Source organism: Leopardus geoffroyi, chromosome C1, assembly GCF_018350155.1.
Source record: "Leopardus geoffroyi isolate Oge1 chromosome C1, O.geoffroyi_Oge1_pat1.0, whole genome shotgun sequence".
In the NCBI taxonomy this organism is placed as follows: domain Eukaryota; kingdom Metazoa; phylum Chordata; class Mammalia; order Carnivora; family Felidae; genus Leopardus; species Leopardus geoffroyi.
The window spans coordinates 62,090,486-62,113,596 of record NC_059328.1 but is presented as its reverse complement, the minus strand read 5'-3'; the positions used below and the strand labels follow the sequence as shown (position 1 = coordinate 62,113,596).

Genomic DNA, 23,111 nt, shown 5'->3' with positions numbered 1-23,111 from the left:
GTTGTCATTTAATACGAAATGTTGGGAACTTACACAATGATTCATTGTTTCTTAAAATGTGGAATTCCACAAAAACTAAAACTAAAACCAGTTTTCAACTATCACTCTCAATCAACTAAAAACAAACAAAGCCATCCCCTGTGAAGAGTTACCTACAGCAGCTATATCTGAGCTGTCTTCCGGAAGACTAATGCTTTGCAAACAGTCTTTTTTCTGAAACTCAAGTTTCTTGAGAGACACTGTCTGAGAATCACTTGAATAAATGCAATGTGTTGAGTAACTAGAACTTAGTAAGGCCTCCTAAGGCTTCAGAATATGTAGGATTTTCAGAGATACTCAAATACAGACTACCAGGAATTTATTTTATACAAATTACAAGGTCATTATAACTAACAGAAATGCATTCAGAAATTCATCAAAAGTCATGTATGTGAATGCTAATAGCAAAAGTATTCCTAATAGTCTCCAACTGAAAATTATCCAGGTGACCCTAAGCAATAGAATGAATAGTGATATAACAAACCATTATAACAAGAATTAACAATATACGACTGCCTGCAATAATATGAGTGAATCTCACAAATTGTTGGTCAAAAGAAGTCAGATCAAAAAATGTACACACCATAATGTTCCATTTATAAAGTACAGAAAAAGGCAAAGCTAATTTATGCCCCAAGAAGGCAGTGGTACCCTCTCTGGGGAACAACTGGAAAAGAATGTAAGTGGATATTTCGAGTGCTGGCCATGTACAGTTTCTTCATCTGGATACCGGGTACTGGATGTGAGTTCAGTTTGTGAAAATTCATCGAGCTATAATGTGAAAATTTGTGTGTGTGCACGCATGCACACCTGTATATTTGCACTATACCCAAATAAAAAGTATAAAACATAACAGGCCTACATCTAACTCATTTCTTACTATACCATGTCTGTTCACTTTTCTCTATTAAAGTAACTCCAATAATCATTTTTTCACTAGCAGTCTTCAGATTCATACTTTTCTTTCTATGTGCTTACAACAACTCCCCATTTCTATCAATGAAACCCCATCTCTCTTTTAATTAATAGAATTTAATGTCCTATTTCAGGAAGAAAACCTTTTAGGTCAAATTGGTAGCCTGAGAAATCTTCAAGTTTAGCAATTTCTCTTTTTTAGTATGGACTTCTACTAGCATTTAAAAAGATAAGAACACTTCTTTATGTGCTTTAAACATCCTAATAAGACAGCAAAGGTGGGCACCAAAGTTTGGTATATTTTAGGAATTTAGTTGTAACCCTCTGAGTTCAATGATGATGTATACCATTCCATTTCACCTGAATATTTATTTATTTATTTATTTATTCATTCATTCATTCATTCATTCACCTGGAAATTTAAACTCCATAGGAGAGTATGTATATAAGCAAACCTTGCTTATGAGGTACATATACATCATTAAGCAATGACAAAGAGGCTGCTCCATTGTTGATTATTTCTAGTTTCCTCTCCCTTTAAATGAAGAATTAATTTTTGTCATCTTTATTTATGAACTACTGCTATTACTACTGTTACCATTACTGAAATACCAATTCTTAGTACTTACTATGTGCTAGCCAGTGTTGTAATCAATTTGCCTACATCCTCTCATTTAATCTGTACAGTCTTGTGAAGGAGAAGTTGTGATAATTCCCCTTTTTGTTTCAGATGAAGAAAGTGAACGTCAGCAAGAATAGGTGACTTGTCCAAGATCAAAGAACATGGTTTGATGTAAACCCAGGTGTTCTCACATCAGAGCCCAAAGTTTCATCATTTTGAGCTGAAGTAAGTTTATATGTATTCACTAATCGTTGGCTCCGTTACTTTTTCTAGATCAGTCATTGTCAGCAAGGTTAGATGTAATAAATATTCCTTTCCTTTGTATTTATTTCATCAAAAGAAATTTGAATTCACATAAAAATTCCCATATATAAAAGATACAGTGTAGTTCTAGGTCTACTCTAAGAAAGTAACTATTGTTACATATCACAACTTTATTTCTATAATACCTAAGAATTTTATAGCTCATTCTCTTTTTAAAGTGCCAGTACCAAGAGTGCCTTCAGCTCACCTGCAGCCCAGGAGTTGGCTGCCTTACTGATGGTCTATTGGACTCTTTGATCAAGTTCCCAAAGTCTCAAATATAATCTACAGAGGAAATCAGAGTGCACAAGTCATACAAGCAAAAGACTTGTTGATGCATTGACATAATCTATGCACACAGTTCAATGTATCACTACAGAGATGCAATGGTGAAAAAATATACCTTTTTCATAAGCCCACATCAAACAGGTCTGCTCATCTTTTTCACCACTAGACCTGCTGGGATCACAAGCTACCAGATTCATATCGGCTCCATTATCCAGTAAGAACTGAACCAGGCGAATGTGACCATGGTAGCAAGCAGAGTGCAATCCTATAATAGAATGAAAGTATGAAAGGAGAAAAGAGGCAAACCAACCCCAATTTTCAAAAGATAGTTATTACCACATCATAGCATTTTTGCCAGAGATATAAATCAAAGATAGATTTCTTTGATGAAAAATTAATTCTACTTATTGAACAAACATGACATACTTCAAGCAAAAGAAGTATCCTATTCTAGTTGATCTTCTAGACAGATTTCCTTATGTTTAGCACAATTTCTAGTATTTCTACATCCACTGAAATTACCAAGAACAAGTGTTAGCATCCTTTTACAAGAACAAAGACCCCAAACAAGTGTTTTTCTTGAGCAGCAAGCCAGGCTAAGGCAGTGGGATCAGTCTCTCCTGGTACAGATCATGATAGATACATCAACTGTAGATAATTTAGCACAATAATGAAACTGACCAAAAGTCAGCCTGCTTTTTATTATCACCATGCACCATCAATTCCAAATGATGTCATTGATAAAATATCCCTCCTCATTAGGGTTGACCACTCCCTCTTTTCCCTTCCCTCTTGAGCATCCCACTGTTCTTAAGTATTGATATACATCAAAAACTGGTTATGTTTCACTAATGCCTTACCTGTGTGCCCATCTCTTCCTTGGTGGTTGATGCTTATAACATTCTGATCAAGAAGAAATTTAACCAGGTCAATGCTCTTACCATAGGTACAAGCACTGCAAAAATACAACATAAAGAAAACAAAAGACTTCTGTTATGGGTTGAATTGTGTGCCCCACAAATTAATATGTTATAACTTATAACGCTTATAACTTCACAGTGTAACTGTATTTAAAGGGGTACAATTTAAAGAGGTATTTAAGTTAAAATGGAATCATTAGGGTGGGCCCTAATCCAATATTACTGCTGTTCTGATAAGAAAGGAAGATTAGTACACAGATGACACAGAGCGAGGGACAATCATGAAAAGGCATAAGAAGAATATGACCATCTACAAGCCAAGGAGAGGTGTCTGAGAAGAAACCAAATCCACTGACATCTTGATCTTGTACTTCCAACCTCAAGAATTGTGAGAAAATAAATTTCTGGTGTTCAAGCCACCCAGTGCGTTGTATTTTATTATGGCAACCCTAGAACATGAATACAGTCCTGATTCACCAGGCTATTCCAGATGCTAGTGTGTATACAAGAGTGTTAAAGAGACAAAGAAGGGAGAACGAGGAAAGGAGAGAGAAGGAAGTGATAAAAAACAAGCACATATGGCAATAAAATCCTGAGATTCCCAAATCTGGGCCTTGGAGATAAGAAGTTGAATAAAACTTCTAGTGTACTATTATTAAATATTTCTTATGATACTCTTTTTCATAAAAGGAGGAAAAATATTGCAAGTTTCTTTCAGTTTTACCTATAGGTCTAGGCATTCTGCAGGACAACTGAATGGGGGAACTTAGAAATGTCCAGAGAGATTTAGGTGACAACTTGGACTTGTGATTGGCATCTGAAGTGGGGGGTGGGCAGTTTTGTGGGCCTGAGCCCTTAACCTGTGGGATCTGACACTAATTCCAGGTAGATAGTATCAGAATTAAATTGAATTATAGGATGCACACTTGGTGTTGGCAGAAGATTTGGAGAACTGCTTGGTGTGGGAACAACTCACACATGGCTAGGATCCTGTATTTTGAAGTGAAGTATTGGGTATTTTTTCCTTCCAGACTCAGTTCTAGAAGAGGTAGTTCTCTGGATCTTACTATTTCCTCTTTCTGAGATGACCTTGCCCAAATCCTTATTCTTTAATTAAATATCATTATTTTCTTCAAAGAAATACATTACTCATCTAGCCGAACTGTTAGTCCATCTATGAAGACTTCTTATGAACCAAAGGCCAAGTTCATTGCTATCTCCACTGTTTCCTTGTCATTTCAGTCTTATGGCACTTATCACATTGCATTATGGTAATGGACACACCTCTGATTACCTTGATATCTTACAAAAGAGTTCCTTTAAGGAGGGAAGGGTCGGTGCCAATTTTATGATTTTACCAGTGCCAATACAAGGCAGGTCCTTAATAAGTCTTTCTTGAATAATTGAATGGATAAAAAGCTGCCACTCAGTGCAAAAGATCTAAGCACCATTAATTATTCACATTATAAGTAGGACACTACACTTTTAATGTTCCATTGTCTGAACTGTCTCATTGTTTCTTTTCAAAGCGACCATTTACAGGAATTGATGAGTTCCGAATATATACATACATGTGTATACATATGTATTACATGTGTATGTGTGTGTATATATATATATATATATATATATATATGAAAACAATAACAGAAATGTATTGAATGCTTTCTACCGAGTGCAAAGCACTGTGATTTTTACATAGAAAAATTTCAGAACCAGAGTGAACTCCTCATGTAAATGGAAAGTTTCTTTTATAAATATGTGCTTAAAGTGAATAGAATAAAAATATTAATATGTTATTCGTAGTAGCCACAGGGTTATACAAAATAAAACGATTCGATACATACTTTTAACTCACTTCACTGAACTTGTCATAGAGACTCTAGAGGTGACAATCATCCTTTGATTATAGTTGGTTCCAATTTATGTGCACAGAGTAGCAAAATGATTTGAAAACTAGCCTAAGGTGTCAGCCTTAACAAGCATGACCTAATGGGGAAAGAGGACACCAGTAACTGTACATATCAGTTCTGCCAATTATCCCTTTGACCAATTTTGACTGAAAGCATGGTCCAAAGAGTTCTTGCATCTGTTCTGTTACAGAACATGCAGAACACAGACATAATATTTTGGTATTAGAACATGAAGACATATAAAAAACACAGAATTTGGAATCGGGTAGGTATTTAATACATGATTTTCTAGTCATAATATTCTCTGGCAGATACTTACCTTCTCTGAGCCTCAATTTTCTCGTCTGTCAAAAAGGGATAATAAAACCTACTTCATAAAAGGTTATGAGGATTAAATGAGATAATGGGTGCAAATCATCTGACATATACTCACCACTCCATAAATACTTTTTCTCACCTCCCTTTTGGCTGGAATTTTTGTATGATAAGATAAATCTGAATATCCAAGCAAAATTGGGCAGGGTGATGCCTTATCAGGAAGCACAAGCTTAATATTAATTCCGTATGAAAAAAAAAGTCTCCTCATTTCTATTAGTCACCAGTGCAATACAAACACTATGTAAATAACATAGTAGTCTTAAATATATTTTTTAGAGGTTGCAAACTAGCCAAGAAATCTGTAATGTGTATGTAAATGATTTTATATTCAAGGTGTATTAAATTCAAAGTATTGTGTTATTTTTATAGCAAAAGTAGCGCATTGTTAAAAACGAGCATATCAATTTTTATAAAACATCTGCCTCACTTTTGGATATTTCAGGGAGCTATGGATCTTATTTTTAGCAATCTTTTCCCTCCTTTTCTAGAGCACATTGTAGAGGACTCTCATGCATTCCTAGAAAGGAGTTAATGCCTTCTTAGGTATCTCAGTGGCCACCGCGACTAGGCTTTTACAGGCTGACAGATGGATGTCTTAGATAGGTAGATACATTTGCACATAAGGTTTAAGTGGTAAGGAAAAAAGTGTCACATTTGATGCTGATGAATTCTGGTAATGAGATTCTTGTCGGAGGAGGATTATGGGCATTGCCCCTTTTGGCAGCTTTCCGCTGAGTGAAGTGGAATAGAAGCAATATGCTTACAGATGTTGATATGCCTGTTGCCTTGGCAACATCAGTCCCTGTCTTTGTGGCTGCTGCCAGGAATGCAGCATCTGGCTCTGGCCCCATCTGTTGTACTGACTGCAGCATCTGCCTCTACCTTTTCTTCTGTGCATCTAGCTTGGGCTCCTTGTCCTCTGCCCACCCTCTGCTCTTGCTCTCTGATTGCAACATCTGCCACTCTCCATTCTTGCTTTATGTGCACAACTTCAGGTGCCAAAGTGTATCAGCCACCCTTAGTGGCTATTGCACTTAAACATTATTTTACCTGTGAAAAGGTGTTTCACTGAAGATGTTTTCTTTAGTCAGACTTTCTATCCCCGATATTTGGATGATTTCCTTGGCGACTTCAAATTTGCCATTGTAGCATGCCCTAAAATTAAAGAAAATGTTTCTATAGTAGTAAGAAAGTAAGAAAGTAAGAAAGTAAGGGTGTATGGAACTATACATATTACTCACAGGTGCAAAGGGGTATCGCCATAGATATTAACAACGTGCGGCTGAACTTCGATATCGCTCTGGAGCAGGTACTTCACTATGTCATGGTGTCCAAAACGAGAACAGAAGTGCAGTGGGACATGGTCTTCGTTGTCCTGAGCATTCACTGTCATCAACAAGAAAGGAACAGTATGTTATCTGGAATCCTCTGTTTCTCAGCCTTCTTAGGTGTAGTGTCAGGGACTTTTCTAAGTGCCCGAGAGACTCCTGGAAATTACCAATTAATGATAATAATAAAGGAAATTTTAGAATTTTTAAAACTAAAATAACTGAATCATCTGCTTTATAGCCATTCATTGAATTTGATTACTTTGTTCATCTGTAGAAGGTATTTTATTCAAAATACAAAATAACAATCCTTAAAAAACCCATATGTTATCATTCTTATGTATCTATAATAAAAAGTATCCGTAGAATCAAAAGAATTAAAGAAAAAAATGAAAGGATAGGAAAGAAAAGAAAGGGAAGGTAATGGTTAATTTAAAAAATGTACAAATAGTTTATTACTACTTGTTGTTATAACTAACATTTAACATTTAATGAACACAGTCCTTGTAGCTGCTTTATTTGTAGACAATGATTCTTATTTTATTGTCCTGCAGGATCTTAGGCCAAAGGGAAATCTTTAACAAAGTCGCTGAACTTCTCCTCCCATGGCCGTTATTGAAAAATAAATCTTTGAATCTTTTTTATTAATGAGTGGCTCAGAAGGACACCCTTGCTTCAGAAGAATGTTCCCGGTTATTTTGATTATCTTTCTTTTTATGCTACTTCTCCTTTGTTCACATTCTGTTGGAAGCCAGGAAAAGTCAATACCATGAGTCAATGCTTTACAACAGTAGGGAGTCCAGGGCAAGTGGAGGTCGCATAAGAGTTCCTGAGGTCCAGAGGGGACATTGTAAAGCAGAGTGCAGCACAATTTTCCATTAATTCATAGTTTGCCTGTGGCCATCCCTAGCCCCACCCAACATTATTCTTCTCTAGTTGAATCAATAAACTTCAAAGTAGATTATCTACTTGGTGAATTACCAGCAGTGGCCTAGATGGTCTTCTCATCAAAGAAGAGATAAATACCAACCAAAGGAAGGAACCAGCCAGGAGATATCCAGATCAGACACAGAGTTTATATATACACATCTATATTTCTGCGTTAGTCATTGTGATCTACTTAGTTTTGTCTTGAGCCAATTTTCAGTGACCAAAAAAACCCTATATATCATTATATCTTGTCCAAGGGTAAGTGAATGTATGAATGATAATCTATTTGCTCTAACTTAGCATTTTATTGGGAGATTTAAATAAAGAAGAATTTCAACCAAAGAAGTAGATGTAAATAATTATTAGGAAAATATTTATCGCCTAGTGCTCTACTTCTGAAGAGAGCATGAAAGATTAGGTAAATGGGTGGGTGGATGGGTGCTACTGCTTGCTTCTCTCTCCTTATTGATCTTAAAGATAAAATAAAAATTTCCATAGTAACCCAGCAATGTAAGTACTTCCCATTAGCTCCGTAAAACAACTCCCTAATGTATCTTAAACACATTTTAAATAACAAATCTGTGTAATAGCTCTGACAAGATATACTTTTAGAAATAAAATACTTCCTCTTACCGGCCATGCCCTAGAAATTTTTGTGATTCTATATAATATCCAGTTCCATGTGAAAGGAACTGTAGCATTTAATAGATGACAAAAAATTAATAAACTGAATTTAAAATTTTCATTAAATTAAAAAAAAATTTTTTAATGTTTTATTTATTGTTGAGACAGAAAGTGACAGAGCATGACCAGGGGAGGGTCAGAGAGAGGGAGACACAGAATCTGAAACAGGCTCCAGGCTCTGAGCTGTCAGCACAGAGCCCGAAGCGGGGCTCGAACTCACAAACCGGGAGATCATGACCTGAGCCGAAGTTGGAGGCTAAACTGACTGAGCCACCCAGGCGCCCACCATTAAATTTTTTTTTTAATGTTTATTTATTTTTGAGAGAGAGAGAGAGAGAGAGAGAGAGAGCAAGCAGGGCACGGGCAGAGAGAGAGGGAGACACAGAATCTGCAGCAGGCTCCAGGCTCTGAGCTGTCAGCACATAGCCTGACACGGGGCTCTAACTCACGAACAGGGAGCTCATGACCTGAGCAGAAGTCAGAGGCTTAACTGACTGAGCCACCCAGGCACCCCCCCATATTTAACTTTATTCAAATGATAAGTTGTGAGGACTCGATCACTACTTTCTTCTTATGGAGTCCAGAAACATTTTGACCTTTTCAATCTCATTCAATAAGCATTACATTTCTCCTTTTTGTTTTTCATTTTCCTAAGGGGTACAAAGAAAACTAGAGACTTGAAACATATATATGACTGAACAGGTCAGCCTCCCAAACATGCTAAACTGAAGAGGTTGCTTTCAGAATTACATGTTGGCTAATTTTGTAATCTGAATTTATTTTCATTTGTGACATTCTGTTACCATGGAAACATACTGTACATACCAGATTTCAAATTGTGCCCCTATTGGGGTCATTAATTTACTCTTCCTCTTATGTCCATTTACCACAGGCAAGGGCCAGATTTAAAATAAATCATCTGGAGGCTTAGCTACACTTTGGAATAAATGAACTAGCTGATAATAAATCCTGTGCAGTGTGCAGTAGCACAACAGATCTTCTGGCTTATTCTTTGCAATTGGTTGAAGTACAAAAGGGACTTAAATATCAAGTGTGTATTAGAAGGAAATAAAAATACATAAAAATCTGAGTCATGCTGTCTCTTGATATTTTAAATGATTGAGTAGAAAGCATGTAATGCTTGTGTGAATCAGAAAGAAAGTGTTGAAAATTCTATCATATGATGCTGGTATGTAGGGGGAATACGGGTGCAATATTCATTTCAATGTCTTTTGTAAGAAAGGAACTTTGATCCTGGAGACATGCTGATCAATGATACTCATTTTGACACCACCGAGCTTTGGAGTTGCACAGAGGAATAAAAAGCTGAGGTTGGCATTGATAATAAAAGGAAAAAAGTGAGCTGTTCCTGACCCTTTGGAAGAGCGAGGCAATTTCAAAAACACAATTATGTGTTCAGTGGTTCATACAGGTGTACCTCTGCCTATTCTAAACCAACAGAATCAAAGAGACTGCTTAAACAAGGTCTAAGGAACGGCATTCCTTGTATCCTGACAACACAGGTTATTTATGATAATGCTATGGAAGAAATACCTCCGTTATTACATACTGGCTCATAGAAAATGACACCAACTATATTTCTCAAACTTTATGAAATAAAATAGCCCTCTTTCCAACATGGAAACTGGAAACTACCCTTGCCTCTTGCTCACTTGTCTCTGGAAGCCTTTGTGTTTTCCTTACATGTAGGCGAAAACATTGATTAGCTTTATGAACTGAATATTGATCTCAATTTTGGACCAAGGAACTGGCAGTTCTAGAGCTCTGACAACCTCATCCTTTTGTAAATGTGCATCGTTTCTGCTGCAAAGGCCAGCAGCTCTTACAGCTGGGCTTTTAATTAGGTCTCTTGGGGGTCAATGGAAGAATGTTGGATGTGCCTGAGAGAATTTAATGACAAGATGTAACTCTAAGTGAATTTGTGTCAAAAAATAAAGTTTGTAAGGAAGAGAAAAAGTAAGAGAAAGGAAGAACTTTCTTCAACACTCTACTTTTAATCAATTTTCTAAAATTCATTTTATTATTAAGAAAATTAAAAGTTGTGGGAAATTCTATTCTGTTCACCACATCCTAAAATCTTTCTGTGTATGCTAAAGCTTTTTTTTCCTCCCATCCTGATCATGCTGTAATGTTGTTTCAACCATAAATAATAGTAATATCAAATATTGGGGAGGAAATGGGGAGCAACTGGAACTCTCATATACTGCTGTGGGAGTAAAAAATAGTACAGACACTTTGGAAAACTCTTTGAAATTTCCTAAAAAGTTAAACATGTGCATACAGAAATGCTACATACATGCACACACACTCCCATATACATACCCAAAAGACATAAATATATATGTTCACACACATACACACAAAATTGAATGAGAATGTTTCTGGCATCTACATTCATAAAAGCCAAACACTAGAAACATTCAAACATCCATTAGAAGGATGATGGATAAACAAATTGTAGAATATTCATATAATCTTTAGCAATAGAAAAGAGCAAACTATGATTCATGCAACAACATGGATAAAAATTAAAATCATGTTGTCAGTCAGAAGAAGGCAGTCCCAAATTATATGAACTTCAAGAACAGAAAAACTAACCTATTGCAATAGAAGCCACAATATTGATTACCTTTTGTTGTTAAAGCTATTTACTAAGAAGAGAGCACAAGGGAACTTTCCAGAGTTCAATTGTCTTTTCTTTTCTTTTTTTTTAATCTTTATTTATTTTTGAGAGAGAGAGAGAGAGACAGTGTGAGTTGGGGGGGTGGGGAGGGACCAGAGAGAGAGGGAGACACAGAATCTGATGCAGGCTGACAGCACAGAGCCCAACGCAGGGCTCAAGCTCATGGACAGTGAAATCATGACCTGAGCTGAAGTTGGAGGCTTAACTGACTGAGCCACCCAGGCGCCCCCCCACCCAGAGTTTAATTTTCTATATTAAAATGTTCTATATCTCGATCTGGGTGGTTTTGCATGAATTTATCGATGACAAATATTCCCTTAAGTCAATATTCATTTAATTGCTATATGCAAGTTTTACCTCAATTAAGAAACATATTAGTGAAAAATAACAAAATAAGAATGATTTGTCTAGAAAAAAACCTTAGTTTTCTTGAAGTATCTAATATATTAAGAATTGAACTAAAATGTATAAAAAGGATTAACATATAGATTCATTATTATATTAAAATAATAAATTATGATTTGTGAAACAAATTAGCATATGCAATTAATCAGCTTCAGGGTTATTCACTACTAAATAAGGAAAATGCAAGTAAAAACTATACATAAAGTAGAAGATAGCAAAAGTGTTCTAAACATATAATCTTACCATCTGCTTTGCTGCCTTCTTCCATCAAGAGTTTTGCAATATTAAAGAATCCTTTTGCAGATGCAAGGTGGAGGGGCCTATCTCCAACTTCACCACTTACATTTACATCAGCACCAAATTTCAAAAGAAGGCGGGTTACCTAAAGGATCCATTCATTTGAAATTAGTATCAAAAGTCAAACAATAAAGCAAAGTTTTCAAAAATATGGAAGAAGACATATCATTAAATACTTCTCTTAGATTATTTTTACCTGAAAATAACAGCAAATCTTAACTAAATTGGCCTAGATAAGGCCTAGATAAATAAGGAATTCATTATTGAATCGCCTCACAAGAAGTCAAAATTGGAGCAATTTCAAGGTTGGATCTTCAGTGTACATAAATAATCCTCTCTAAAGTCACTCATAATCTGCCCTGAACCACCTTTTCCAAAGCTGTCTTGTGGCTAAAGCCAGCAGAATTTACTTGATTCTTCATTTTCACAGCAACTCCATGCATAGGTCACTGATGGCCATCTTGTTACTGGAGTTCTGGGTTTTTTTCTGTATTTATGAATAAATGGGACATAGCTGAACTATCAGCATCTTCCTCAATTAGCTGAGATCCACACCCAAAGGAAGAGAGAGAGATGGAATGTTATTCAACTTAGGAGTCTTCCAGGGATTGTTACAGGTAATTCATAGGATTTCTTTAAATTATTTATAATATCTACTGTAGTATTACTTATTATTAATCTTAGGTAATTATTATACTACTTATTTATAATAAGTAATAAGTAATATATTAAGTAATAATATTACTTATTACTTATATATCTTCTTACTACTTATTATTTCCAAATAATTTCTCCAAATCTGACATTGTCTCTTCTGGGAATTGCAGAAGTCATTATAATGATCTCAAGAGGTAAATTAGAGGTAAGTTTGTGCCATCAAAATAACAGTTATGGGAGAAGCCCTCAACTGACCTGACAACTTAAGTGTTACCATAAAAGTGAATTCAAACTCTAAAACTATTTTGACTTTCTATGTGGCAGCAAACAGACATGTCTTGAACAGAAAACTGTCAAGAATATGGTACATATTTGATAGAAATTCTAGGCAAAAAAAAAAAAAAATTAGCAGTATGGGATGTAGAAAAACATCCTATTGAGTGTAGTAGGTAAAGAACAAGGGTTCTGAAGTTAGGCTTCTTTTTATTAGCTATGTCACTTTTAATAAATTATATGACCTTTCAAAACTTCAGTTTATTCATTGCTGAAATGGGAATCACAATAGTTCTACTTCATAGAGTTGTTATGAGGATTAAATAAGTTATTACATGTAAAGCACTTACGAAAGTGTCTGGTACTCATTAAATATTAGCAGAAGTGGTAGCACAAATGTATAACATGTGTATTTTATCCATTTGTTGGCTAATGGGCAGACCAATACTTAATTCAGGAGAAATTGGAGCAGTAAAAGTTAGTCTCAAGAACTGTGCATTCCTAAGCAGATACTTCCATTTACAAAGACTCCATAAATTCTGATTATGTGACTTTATAATGGACAGCTTTAAACTATCTTTGGAATCGATTGCCTATTAAGCACTATTATTATATACCTAGGAAATATTGCTCTTGGTCCAAAACATCTACTCTTCCACTTAAAAATAAGTAAATAAACAAATGGCAAGGAACATGGAACATTAGGCACATTTATATATCGAAAGTACCATTCTCCTGTCAGCATATTTTAGCAAATGACAATAGCATCCATAAATTACTTATGTGCTGTCTTTGCATACAGAAAGTGAGTCCCTTATCATAAAAAGGCCATCCACATTTTAGCATAATTTTATAAGACTGTGACTATATATTCAGGGAAAGTAAACAAATTTAGCTCTCCATCCAACATGCATAGAAGCTCTTTATATTTCTGTGGGTGAGGAGGTTAATCACCAAAGAGGATGACTCTACAAATAATATGCATTGTGTATATCCTGTTTCTGCCTAAAGTCAGAAAAGTACGGATTTTTTTCATCATCTGGGCTTTTAGACCCTGTACTTTCAAAAGCATTTTCAGTGCCCAGCTCTCCAGTACACTCCAGTGCACTTTGAGCAGCACATCAAATGAAATGAGAAATCTTTCCTAGCTATAGGTCACGCTTCACAGGTCTGAGAGTGTCCAAGCATATGCCATCTAGCAAAGAAATAAAGGCACAATGACTAGAAGAGCACAGAGACACAAGTAAGTTTGATTTTTAACTTGGGATCCTGAGGCAGTGCAATGGCATGACCTCTACGAAGGTAAAAAGGTATAATTTTACTCCATAATTGAGTAAGACTAGAGATGTAGAGATATAAAGTGAGGAAGAGTGAAAATGGGATGTGAAAAGAAGAGTTAAGTTTTGGTTATCCAATTACATTTGTTATTTCTGTTTTATTTGGGTCAGTTTAGTTTCCTAAGGATAGCTAATTGGAGATGTTTGAAAGTAGCACATACAAATTTTGTCTTTCAATATGTTAAGGTTAAAATCAATGGGCTTCTTTTGTCCTGGGAGGTATGTCACATAGGCTTTCTTTTCTGGAGACAATTTGATTTTTAACTCATTAGGCATTAACCTCTTTAGAAAACAGTTTGACCATTCCGTAAGATGTTAAACATAGTGTTAACACATGAGCCATCAATTCCACTCTTAGATGTACCCAAGAGAAATGCAAACAGATGTCCATATCAAAACTTGTACATGATGTGGGTATGGGGCGGGGGGGGGAGGAATGGGTGAAATAGATAAAGGAGATTAAGAACATGCTTATCTTGTTGAGAACTCAGAAATGTATAGAATTGTTGAATCATCGTATCATACACCCAAAACTAACATAACACTGTATGTTAATCATATGTGAATAAAAAAATTTTTGAATGTTCAAAGCACCATATTCAAAATAGCCAAAAAATGGAAAAAATACAAATATCCATCAACTGATGAATGGATAGATAAAACCTGGCATATCCATACAACAAAATAGTATGCCACACTAAAAAGCAAGGAGATACTGGTATAACGCTATAAAGTTGATGAATCTTTTTTTTTTTTTTTTTATGTTTATCCATTTTCTGAGAGACATAGCGTGAGTGGGGGAAGTGCAGAGAGGGAAACACAGAATCAGAAGCAGGCTCAAGGCTCCAAGCCATCAGCACAGAGCCCAACACCAGGCTCAAACTCAAAAACCGTGATATCATGACCTGAGCTGAAGTGGGCTGCTTAACTGACTGAGCAACACAGGTGCCCCTAAAGTTGATGAATCTTAAAAACGTTGTGCTAAGTGAAAGAAGTCAGTCACAAAAGACCATGTATTGTATGACTGCATTTATAGGGAGTCTCCAGAAGGTAAATCTACAGAAACAGAAAGAATATTAGTATTTGCCTCAGGCTGGAAGAAAGGTTGGGAAGAAGGTAGAAGTAAGTGTTGTTTCTGGGGGTAATGGCTTCATTCAATTAATTGTGATGATGGTTGCACAACTCTGAATATATTAAAGCCATTGAATTACACAATTTAAATTGATGATTTATATCTCTCTTTTTTTAATATAAAATTTATTGCCAAATTGGTTTCCATACAACACCCAGTGCTCATCCCAACAGGTGCCCTCCTCAATGCCCATCACCCACCTACCCCCACTCTCCCACCCCCCATCAAGCCTCAATTTATTCTCAGTTTTTTTTTTGTTTTTTTTTTTTTAATTTTTTTTTTTCAACGTTTATTCATTTTTGGGACAGAGAGAGACAGAGCATGAACGGGGGAGGGGCAGAGAGAGAGGGAGACACAGAATCGGAAACAGGCTCCAGGCTCCGAGCCATCAGCCCAGAGCCCGACGCGGGGCTCGAACTCGCGGACCGCGAGATCGTGACCTGGCTGAAGTCGGACGCCCAACCGACTGCGCCACCCAGGCGCCCCTATTCTCAGTTTTTAAGAGTCTCTTATGGTTTGGCTCTCTCCCTCTCTAAGTTTTTTTTTTTTCCTTCCCCTTTCCCATGGTCTTCTGTTAAGTTTCTCAGGATCCACATAAGAGTGAAAACATATGATATCTGTCTTTCTCTGTATGACTTATTTCACTTAGCATAACACTCTCCAGTTCCATCCACGTTGCTACAAAAGGCCATATTTCATTCTTTCTCATTGCCAAGTAGTATTCCATTGTGTATATAAACCACAGTTTCTTTATATCTCAATAAAGTTGTTAACAATTTTTAAAAAAATCAATGCACTTGGGAGTTAGAGCACTAGGCCTTGAATAACTAGCCCTACCCCTCAAGCAAATTTCCTCGACTTTCTAATTTGTCTCACTGATAGAAAACAAATAAGAAGAGGCTCTTAGGTACAACAGAATAACTATAGGCTTTGGGATCAGACAGACCTGAATATGTATTCCAGATCTTCTAATTAACTGTGTGACTCTGGCATGCTACTTGACCTGAGTGAGCTCATGCATATCATTGGCAAGAGGGGGAAAATAATAGTTAACTTTAGGATTGTGGAAAAATCACACACACACAAAATAATCCACATAAACTTCCTGTCCCAGAGTATGAGCTCACTCACATGGTAACTCATTAAGTTCATTAGGTTTCCGTGAAGATCAAATGAAACTATTCATTGAATGAAGGCACACTATAAACTTTAAAGCATTCTATATGCATTCTATATATACTATTATTTTATTACAGAATATCAAATTTTAAAATAATTACCTGTTATATAATTACATATCTAAAGCAAATTATATTTAAAGCACATTCAGTGATTGTTTTTTATTTTTTATTTATTTTTATTTTTAATTTTAATTTTTTAATATAATTTATTGTCAAGTTGGCTAACATACAGTGTATACAGCATGCTCTTGGTTTTAGGGGTAGATTCCTGAGATTCATCACTTACATACAACACTCAGTGCTCATCCTAACAAGTGCCCTCCTCAATGCCCATCACCCATTTTCGCCTCACCCCTGGCCCCCATCAATCCTCGCTTTGTTCTCTGTATTTAAGAGTCTCTTATGGTTTGCTTCCTTCCCTCTCTGTTTGTAACTATTTTTCCCCCTTCCCTTCCCCCATGATCTTTTGTTAAGTTTCTCAAGTTCCACATATGAGTGAAAACATATGATATCTGTTTTTCTCTGACTGACTTATTTCACTTAGCATAATACCCTCCAGTTCTATCCACGTTGTTGCAAATGGCAGGATTTCATTCTTCCTCATTGCCAAGTAGTATTCCATTGTATATATAAGTATTTTTTTTAATGTTTATTATTTTTGAGAGAGAGAGAGAAAGAGAGAGAGAGAGAGAGAGAGAGAGAGAGAGAGAGAGAGAGAGAATGAGTGGGGGAGGGGCAGAAAGATAGGGAGACACAGAATCCAAAGCAGTCACCAGGCTCTGTCTGAGCTGTCAACACTATGCCTGATGCAGGGCTGGAACTCACAGACCACGAGATCATGACCTGAGCTGAAGTTGGATGCTTAACTGACTGAGCCACCCAGGCGCCCCTAGTGACTGTTTTTTAAATTTTTCTAGGTTATTCCGTGTATTAATTGCCCACTGCTGCAAATCACCACAAATTTATTGGATTAAAACAGCACAGATTATTCTCTTAAAAGTTCTGGTGTTCAGAAGTCTAAAACCAAGGTGCTGGCAGGTTGTATTCCTTCTGGAGGCTTTCATTTCCTTGCATTTTCAGCTTCTACAGGCTGCCTGCATTCCTTAGCTTGTTACCCCTTCTAGCATCACTTTAACCTCTTACATTCACTGACATTTAGGTTTCTTGCTTCTTATTATAAGAACCCTTGTGATTATATCAGGTCCACCCAGATAATGCCAGCCTAATTTCCCCAACTCGAGATCTTTAACTTCATCACATCTGCTAAATCCTTTTTAGGGTAACATTCACAGTTTCTGAAAATTAAAGCATGAACATATTTTGGGGGATATTTTCAGTCTACCACATTCCAGGACAGTAGAAAAAAAAGAAGCCCAGTTTTTGAAAGACACATTTTTTCATAAAGGAAGGTCTTTATGATTTGTTTTATTGTTATTGCACTAGTATCATCATAGTGACAGTTATTAAGAATTTGCCAAACACTTGAAATTAATATCTCATCATATCCACAACCCTATGGGTAGGCACTATTAATATTTTCTCCATTTTACAGATGAAGAAACTGAAGATCAGGGAGATGATATAATCTACACATGGTCACAAAGCTAGGAATTTTTCAAATACAGGCTGGGTGATTCCTGGGAGTGTACACTTACTGTAGTGCCTCCCTTGGGTACTGAAACAGTTAGTGAAAATGAATCACTTGGCAGGTGCAATGTTTCTATGCATCTATCAGATCCTAAAGGTGGAATTGGTGATAATATGGCAAAAGTAATCCAAAGGATAGCTTAAATATTCCTTCTTTGAGGCTAGGGCAGTTCCACAAAAGCCTGGAATGGTTCCCCAGCCTTTGGAAATCCTACCATCAGACATACCTGTTCATGTCCATAGTATGCTGCAATGTGCAATGGAGTGAAAAAAACTGCATCTTGAACATTGACATTTGCGCCATGTTGCAGCAGGACATCAGCAACCTGGACAAGAAAGAGAGCTCAGGTAAGACCTTTATTTGGGGCATCTGCCTATCAAAATTCATTTTACAACCACCAGGTACAACTCTTCTTCAGGAATCACCATCCAGGATGAGTTTTCTTCCATCTCCCTTCTCTGAAATCTCCAATGGCTGCTTTTGTACAGAAAATGAAGACCAAATCCCTTACTATGGCTTCCAAAGTTCTCCTCAATCTGGCATTATCCTTTAAATGTATTTCCCATTATTCTCTTTCTTAAACTCAATAATGTAGTAAGATTGCATTCCATTTCCTGCTCCTTTGAGTCTTTGATCACATCATTTCCTCAGCCAGGAATTAACTGCTGCCCAATCTACAGATATTTAAACCCAAGCTAATTACCTTCTACTCCCAGTTTCCTTTGATTTTCCTCCCTTCATTGCCAACTGACTTTCTGAATTTGTCTTCCTTCTTCTTAAATCTCATGTAACTTTCTTTCATGCCACATAGAACATAAAAAAATTATATACATGTCTTTTCATCTCCACTAAAGAATAAATCCTTTAAGGACAAAATACATCACATTCATCTTTATAATCCTACCCTAGCATGTTTCCATGCAAATAGTAATCATTCCAAAGCATTTATTGAATGAATGAGTGAATGAGTGAGTGAATGAATGAATGAGCAAGTAAATAACACTACCAGGAGCTGTTGGGCAACTGTCTTCATGGAAAATTACAGATTGCCAACAAATCTGCTAGCCCTTCGGATTTCTTCTCCTCTCAAAGACCTATCTCTATGTCTCACTTCTCTGGAAAATTGTTTGGAATCATTTCCTTCAGATGCGCTCATTTTTATTGTAGATTTTCCTAATGCACTATCTATTTGTCATGTGGTAAAATAATATACATTTGGGAAAATTTCAAAAGTCTGTTAGACTTAGGAGAGAAAACAGGAAGATAAGATCTAAAAGCTCAAAGGACTTATGTTCTAACAACTCTTCTGTTCCAATAAACAAATTGCGTCCTTAGTCAAGTTTCCTTTCCTGTTTGAATCATAGCCTTTCAGAACTGGAGAGGCACCATGGACAGACATTACGTATTAAGCCCCTATGTTTGAAAGAGAAAGAAATTGAAAATGAGAGGAAGTAGAAAATTTCTCAAAGTCATGGAGCAATTGTCAGCACAGAAATGAATCTTTAGGCTCTTGCTTAAGCTTTGTGTCTGAGTGCTCCATAGTTTTAAATAGTTCATTCACTCTATCATCCATTTATTCATGCATCAATACACAATTTATTGAGCATGTATGAGCTAAAGCTGTGTTGTTTTACATGTTTATTCTCAAACTTTATTCAATCACTAGAATAACATTAGAAGTGATTGACATACAAAAAAGGAATTCTTGTTGGGCCATTTGAAATTTCTGCTGGGTTCAAAAATATAAACAGGTGTATAGGCTTCTATACATTCCCAGAATAATGCTTTTGCTGATATTTGGGTATTGCTAACTAGTGATCCATAGAATACATAATGTATACAATGAATTGTTTTTCTAATAATAAATCAAAAGCACAGTTAATATTTAATATTTATTGAGGATATATTATGTGTCAGACCCTGCACTAAGTGCATAAATGGTAACTGGAGTGTCCTGTTTCACACAAAACACAGAAATATAGGTGCTACTCTTCCATTTTAAAGGTGAAGAAACTAAGCCTCATGAACTTAGTTAAGTTCCTACAGCTAGTAAAGGGCAGAACTGGAATTCAAATCTAGGTTCCCATTGATTTTAAACATTTTCCATCAGGCTCCTCCTGTGACCTTGACCTCATTAAGGCTAACCTTTAAGTAAATGAACTGACTCAAACCCAGATGAGAGGAAACTTTCTCTCAGTAGAAGCTCTGTAGATTCAGCTTGGAAATGAATACCAGAGCCATTTATATAAAGGGTGTCATATCTTAGACTTCACATGCCTGAGAGTTCAATCTTAGGAACCTTTACAGAAGGTCACAAAAGATCAAGTAAATGAAGCTTTTTACAATTTCTCTTATTTTAAATATAGCATAAAATAAAGTAGACAGCATGCATTTTTATTGTAATAGGGACTCTCCAATGTTAACATATAGAGCCAATTTCTTAGGCATGGTTCCAGAACTTACTTTCATTTTAAAAGATAACAGCTCTTAGGCTTCAATAAATGGTCCAAAGCAAACTTTTTTCCTCCTAAGTTTGCACTTATCCAGTCATTCAGAAGGTCAATCTTTTGGCTGAAACTTCATTAATTATGGAGTGCTGGCCTTCTGAGAAACTGTCAAAATGTAAGTCTTAATGCAACCACACAGAATCATTATTGAACTGTAGGCTTTATTTAGTTTGTTTTAAAATTTAAGGAAATATTTAACTACTGAGAGCAATGTACATTGGAATTATCTGAAAAATGTTATATGTTACTTATATGAGTAGAATGCACTTATTGATTTTTATGACTCTTGGAGTCATATGGGGAGAGTATCTCTTGGCATATGGGATATGGCATATATTATGGGAATGTAATGTATTGTGATGTACAAATATGTCTGTCATGTGGCTAAGACAAATACTCTTGTATTAGCATTTAGCCTGGAACATATATGTATCAGATCATTTTATCCATGCTTCCCTTCTCTTGAACTTGAAAAAGTTGGTAAAGCAATTTCACTTGCTTTCTACTACATGAAGCCCCATAAAATCACAGTCTAAATCTATTTATTTGCCACTATGCTAAGTATATTATAGACACCCAAATAATTGTTCAATTGTTCTGTATTTCTGGTAAAAAAAATTATATATTATGAAATATGTTAATTTTGATATATAATGATATACAAGAAATTGTATATCATCATTTATAAGGGAATTTATATATTAACAATTAGGACTCAATTATATGATAGAAATTTTAAATAATTCAATTCAATAAATATTTATTGATCACTTATTTTAAATTGATATTTAGCAAACCCCAGTGCCTTCTCCACGCCAGGAACTGTGATTAGAGTTTTATATGTATACATTATCTCATTAAGATTTTTGCAAGGCAGGGGCACCTGGGTGGCTCAGTTGGTTAGGTGTCTGACTTTGGCTCAGGTCATGATCTCACAGTTAGTGAGTTTGAGCCCCATGTTGGGCTCTGTGCTGTCAGCTCAAAGCCTGGAGCCTGCTTTGGATTCTGTGTTTCTCTCTTTCTCTGCTCCTCCCGCACTCATGCTCTGTCTGTCTCTCTCTCTCTCAAATAAATGTTAAAAAGAATTAAAAACATTTTTTTGCAGGGCACAAAATTATTGGCTTAAGATTTTTTGATAAAATACAGTTTTGATTTTTTTCCTTGAAAGCAATATCAAAACTACTAGTGAAATCATAAAGTAGAAAAAAGTGTTATCACAGAAAGAATATCTTAATAATCTTTAAACACTTTAAGGAAGTGAACTGTATTATATTTAGATTTGTATACCTGACATATATGTCAGTATTATTATTATGATTAAAGGAATGATACTCAAATATGGTCTGGTAACTAGGTACATTTTCCTGATTGAAGGACAAATACCAAAAAGTGCTTCCCATTAAGTAGTTGTTTTATGAGCATAGAAAGTGGATCCTTATTATTTTAAGAGCTCCTGATTATTTTGATACTAGGAATTACTATATATATTATACTTTACAGATATTTTTATTTACCAGTTGACTCACCAAAAGATCAAAGTGGAGCCTCTTCGATTTTCAGGTTGTAATTTAAACGTGTATTTGTACATTCTGCTCTTTTTCCTAGAAAGCCTCCCTTCTCTTTCTCTGCCTGTCATATAACCAGTCTCAAGATCAAGCTTATATTCTTTTTTTTTTTAATTTTAAAAATGTTTTATTTATTTTTGAGACAGAGAGAGAAAGAACATGAGCAGGGAGGGGCAGAAAGAGAGGGAGACAGAATCCTTAGCAGACTCCAGGTGCTGAGCTGACAGCACAGAGACTGATGTGTGGCTTGAACCCAAAAACCATGAGACCTGAGCCAAAGTTGGACACTTAACCAACTGAGTCACCCCGGTGCCCCTGATCAAGCTCATGTTCTTCATGAGAAGTTCCTACAAATACTTTACCATATTGATCATTTCTTTCTCTGAATGATTCTAATACTTAACCTCACAACTTAACCTTCCCATTAATTATCACTGGGGTAAACCACTATTATACAAAATCTTAAACTTTTATTTTCCTGTTCTAAACGTGCCTCAGTGAAGTGTAAGAAGTTTGGACTTCAGGAAAAATAATTTTTCACTGCAATTTAATAACTAAGATAGCCAGTGCTTACAATTTAAAATTCTAGAGACATGTAGAAGAATGAAACTGGACCACTTTCTTATACCATACACCAGAATAAATTCAAAATGGATGAAAGGTCTAAATGTAAGACAGGAAACCATCAAAATCCTACAGGAGAAAATAGGCAGCAACCTCTTTGACCTTGGCCACATCAACTTCTTACTAGATATGTCTCTAGAGGCAAGGGAAACAAAAGCAAAAATGAACTATTGGGGCCTCATCAAGATAAACAGTTTCTGAAAAGTGAAGGAAACAATCAACAAAATTGAAAGGCAATCAATAGAATAGGAGAAGATATTTGGAAATGACATATACGATACAGGATTAGTATCCAAAACCTATAAAGAAATTATCAAACTCAACACCCAAAAAACAAATTATCCAGTGAACAAATGGGCAGAAGACATGAATAGGCACTTTTCCAAAGAAGACATCCAGATAGCTAGTAGATACATGAAGATGCTTAATATCACTCATCATCAGGGAAATACAAATGAAAA

At 35.8% G+C, this 23,111-nt stretch overlaps 1 protein-coding gene across 4 annotated transcripts in view; it reads right to left on the bottom strand.

Annotated features, from left to right (window-relative positions):
* Positions 1-23,111, bottom strand: part of LOC123598070 (serine/threonine-protein kinase TNNI3K) — a 289,720-nt gene that overhangs the window by 180,913 nt on the left and 85,696 nt on the right. For all 4 annotated transcript variants that reach the window (XM_045477849.1, XM_045477850.1, XM_045477851.1 and 1 more), the window contains 6 exons: positions 18,181-18,279; positions 11,673-11,811; positions 6,620-6,764; positions 6,429-6,533; positions 3,028-3,122; positions 2,283-2,432 (listed from right to left, as the gene is read on the bottom strand). In XM_045477849.1, the coding sequence (XP_045333805.1) occupies positions 2,283-2,432; positions 3,028-3,122; positions 6,429-6,533; positions 6,620-6,764; positions 11,673-11,811; positions 18,181-18,279 (733 nt within the window). The remainder of the gene's footprint in view (positions 1-2,282; positions 2,433-3,027; positions 3,123-6,428; positions 6,534-6,619; positions 6,765-11,672; positions 11,812-18,180; positions 18,280-23,111) is intronic.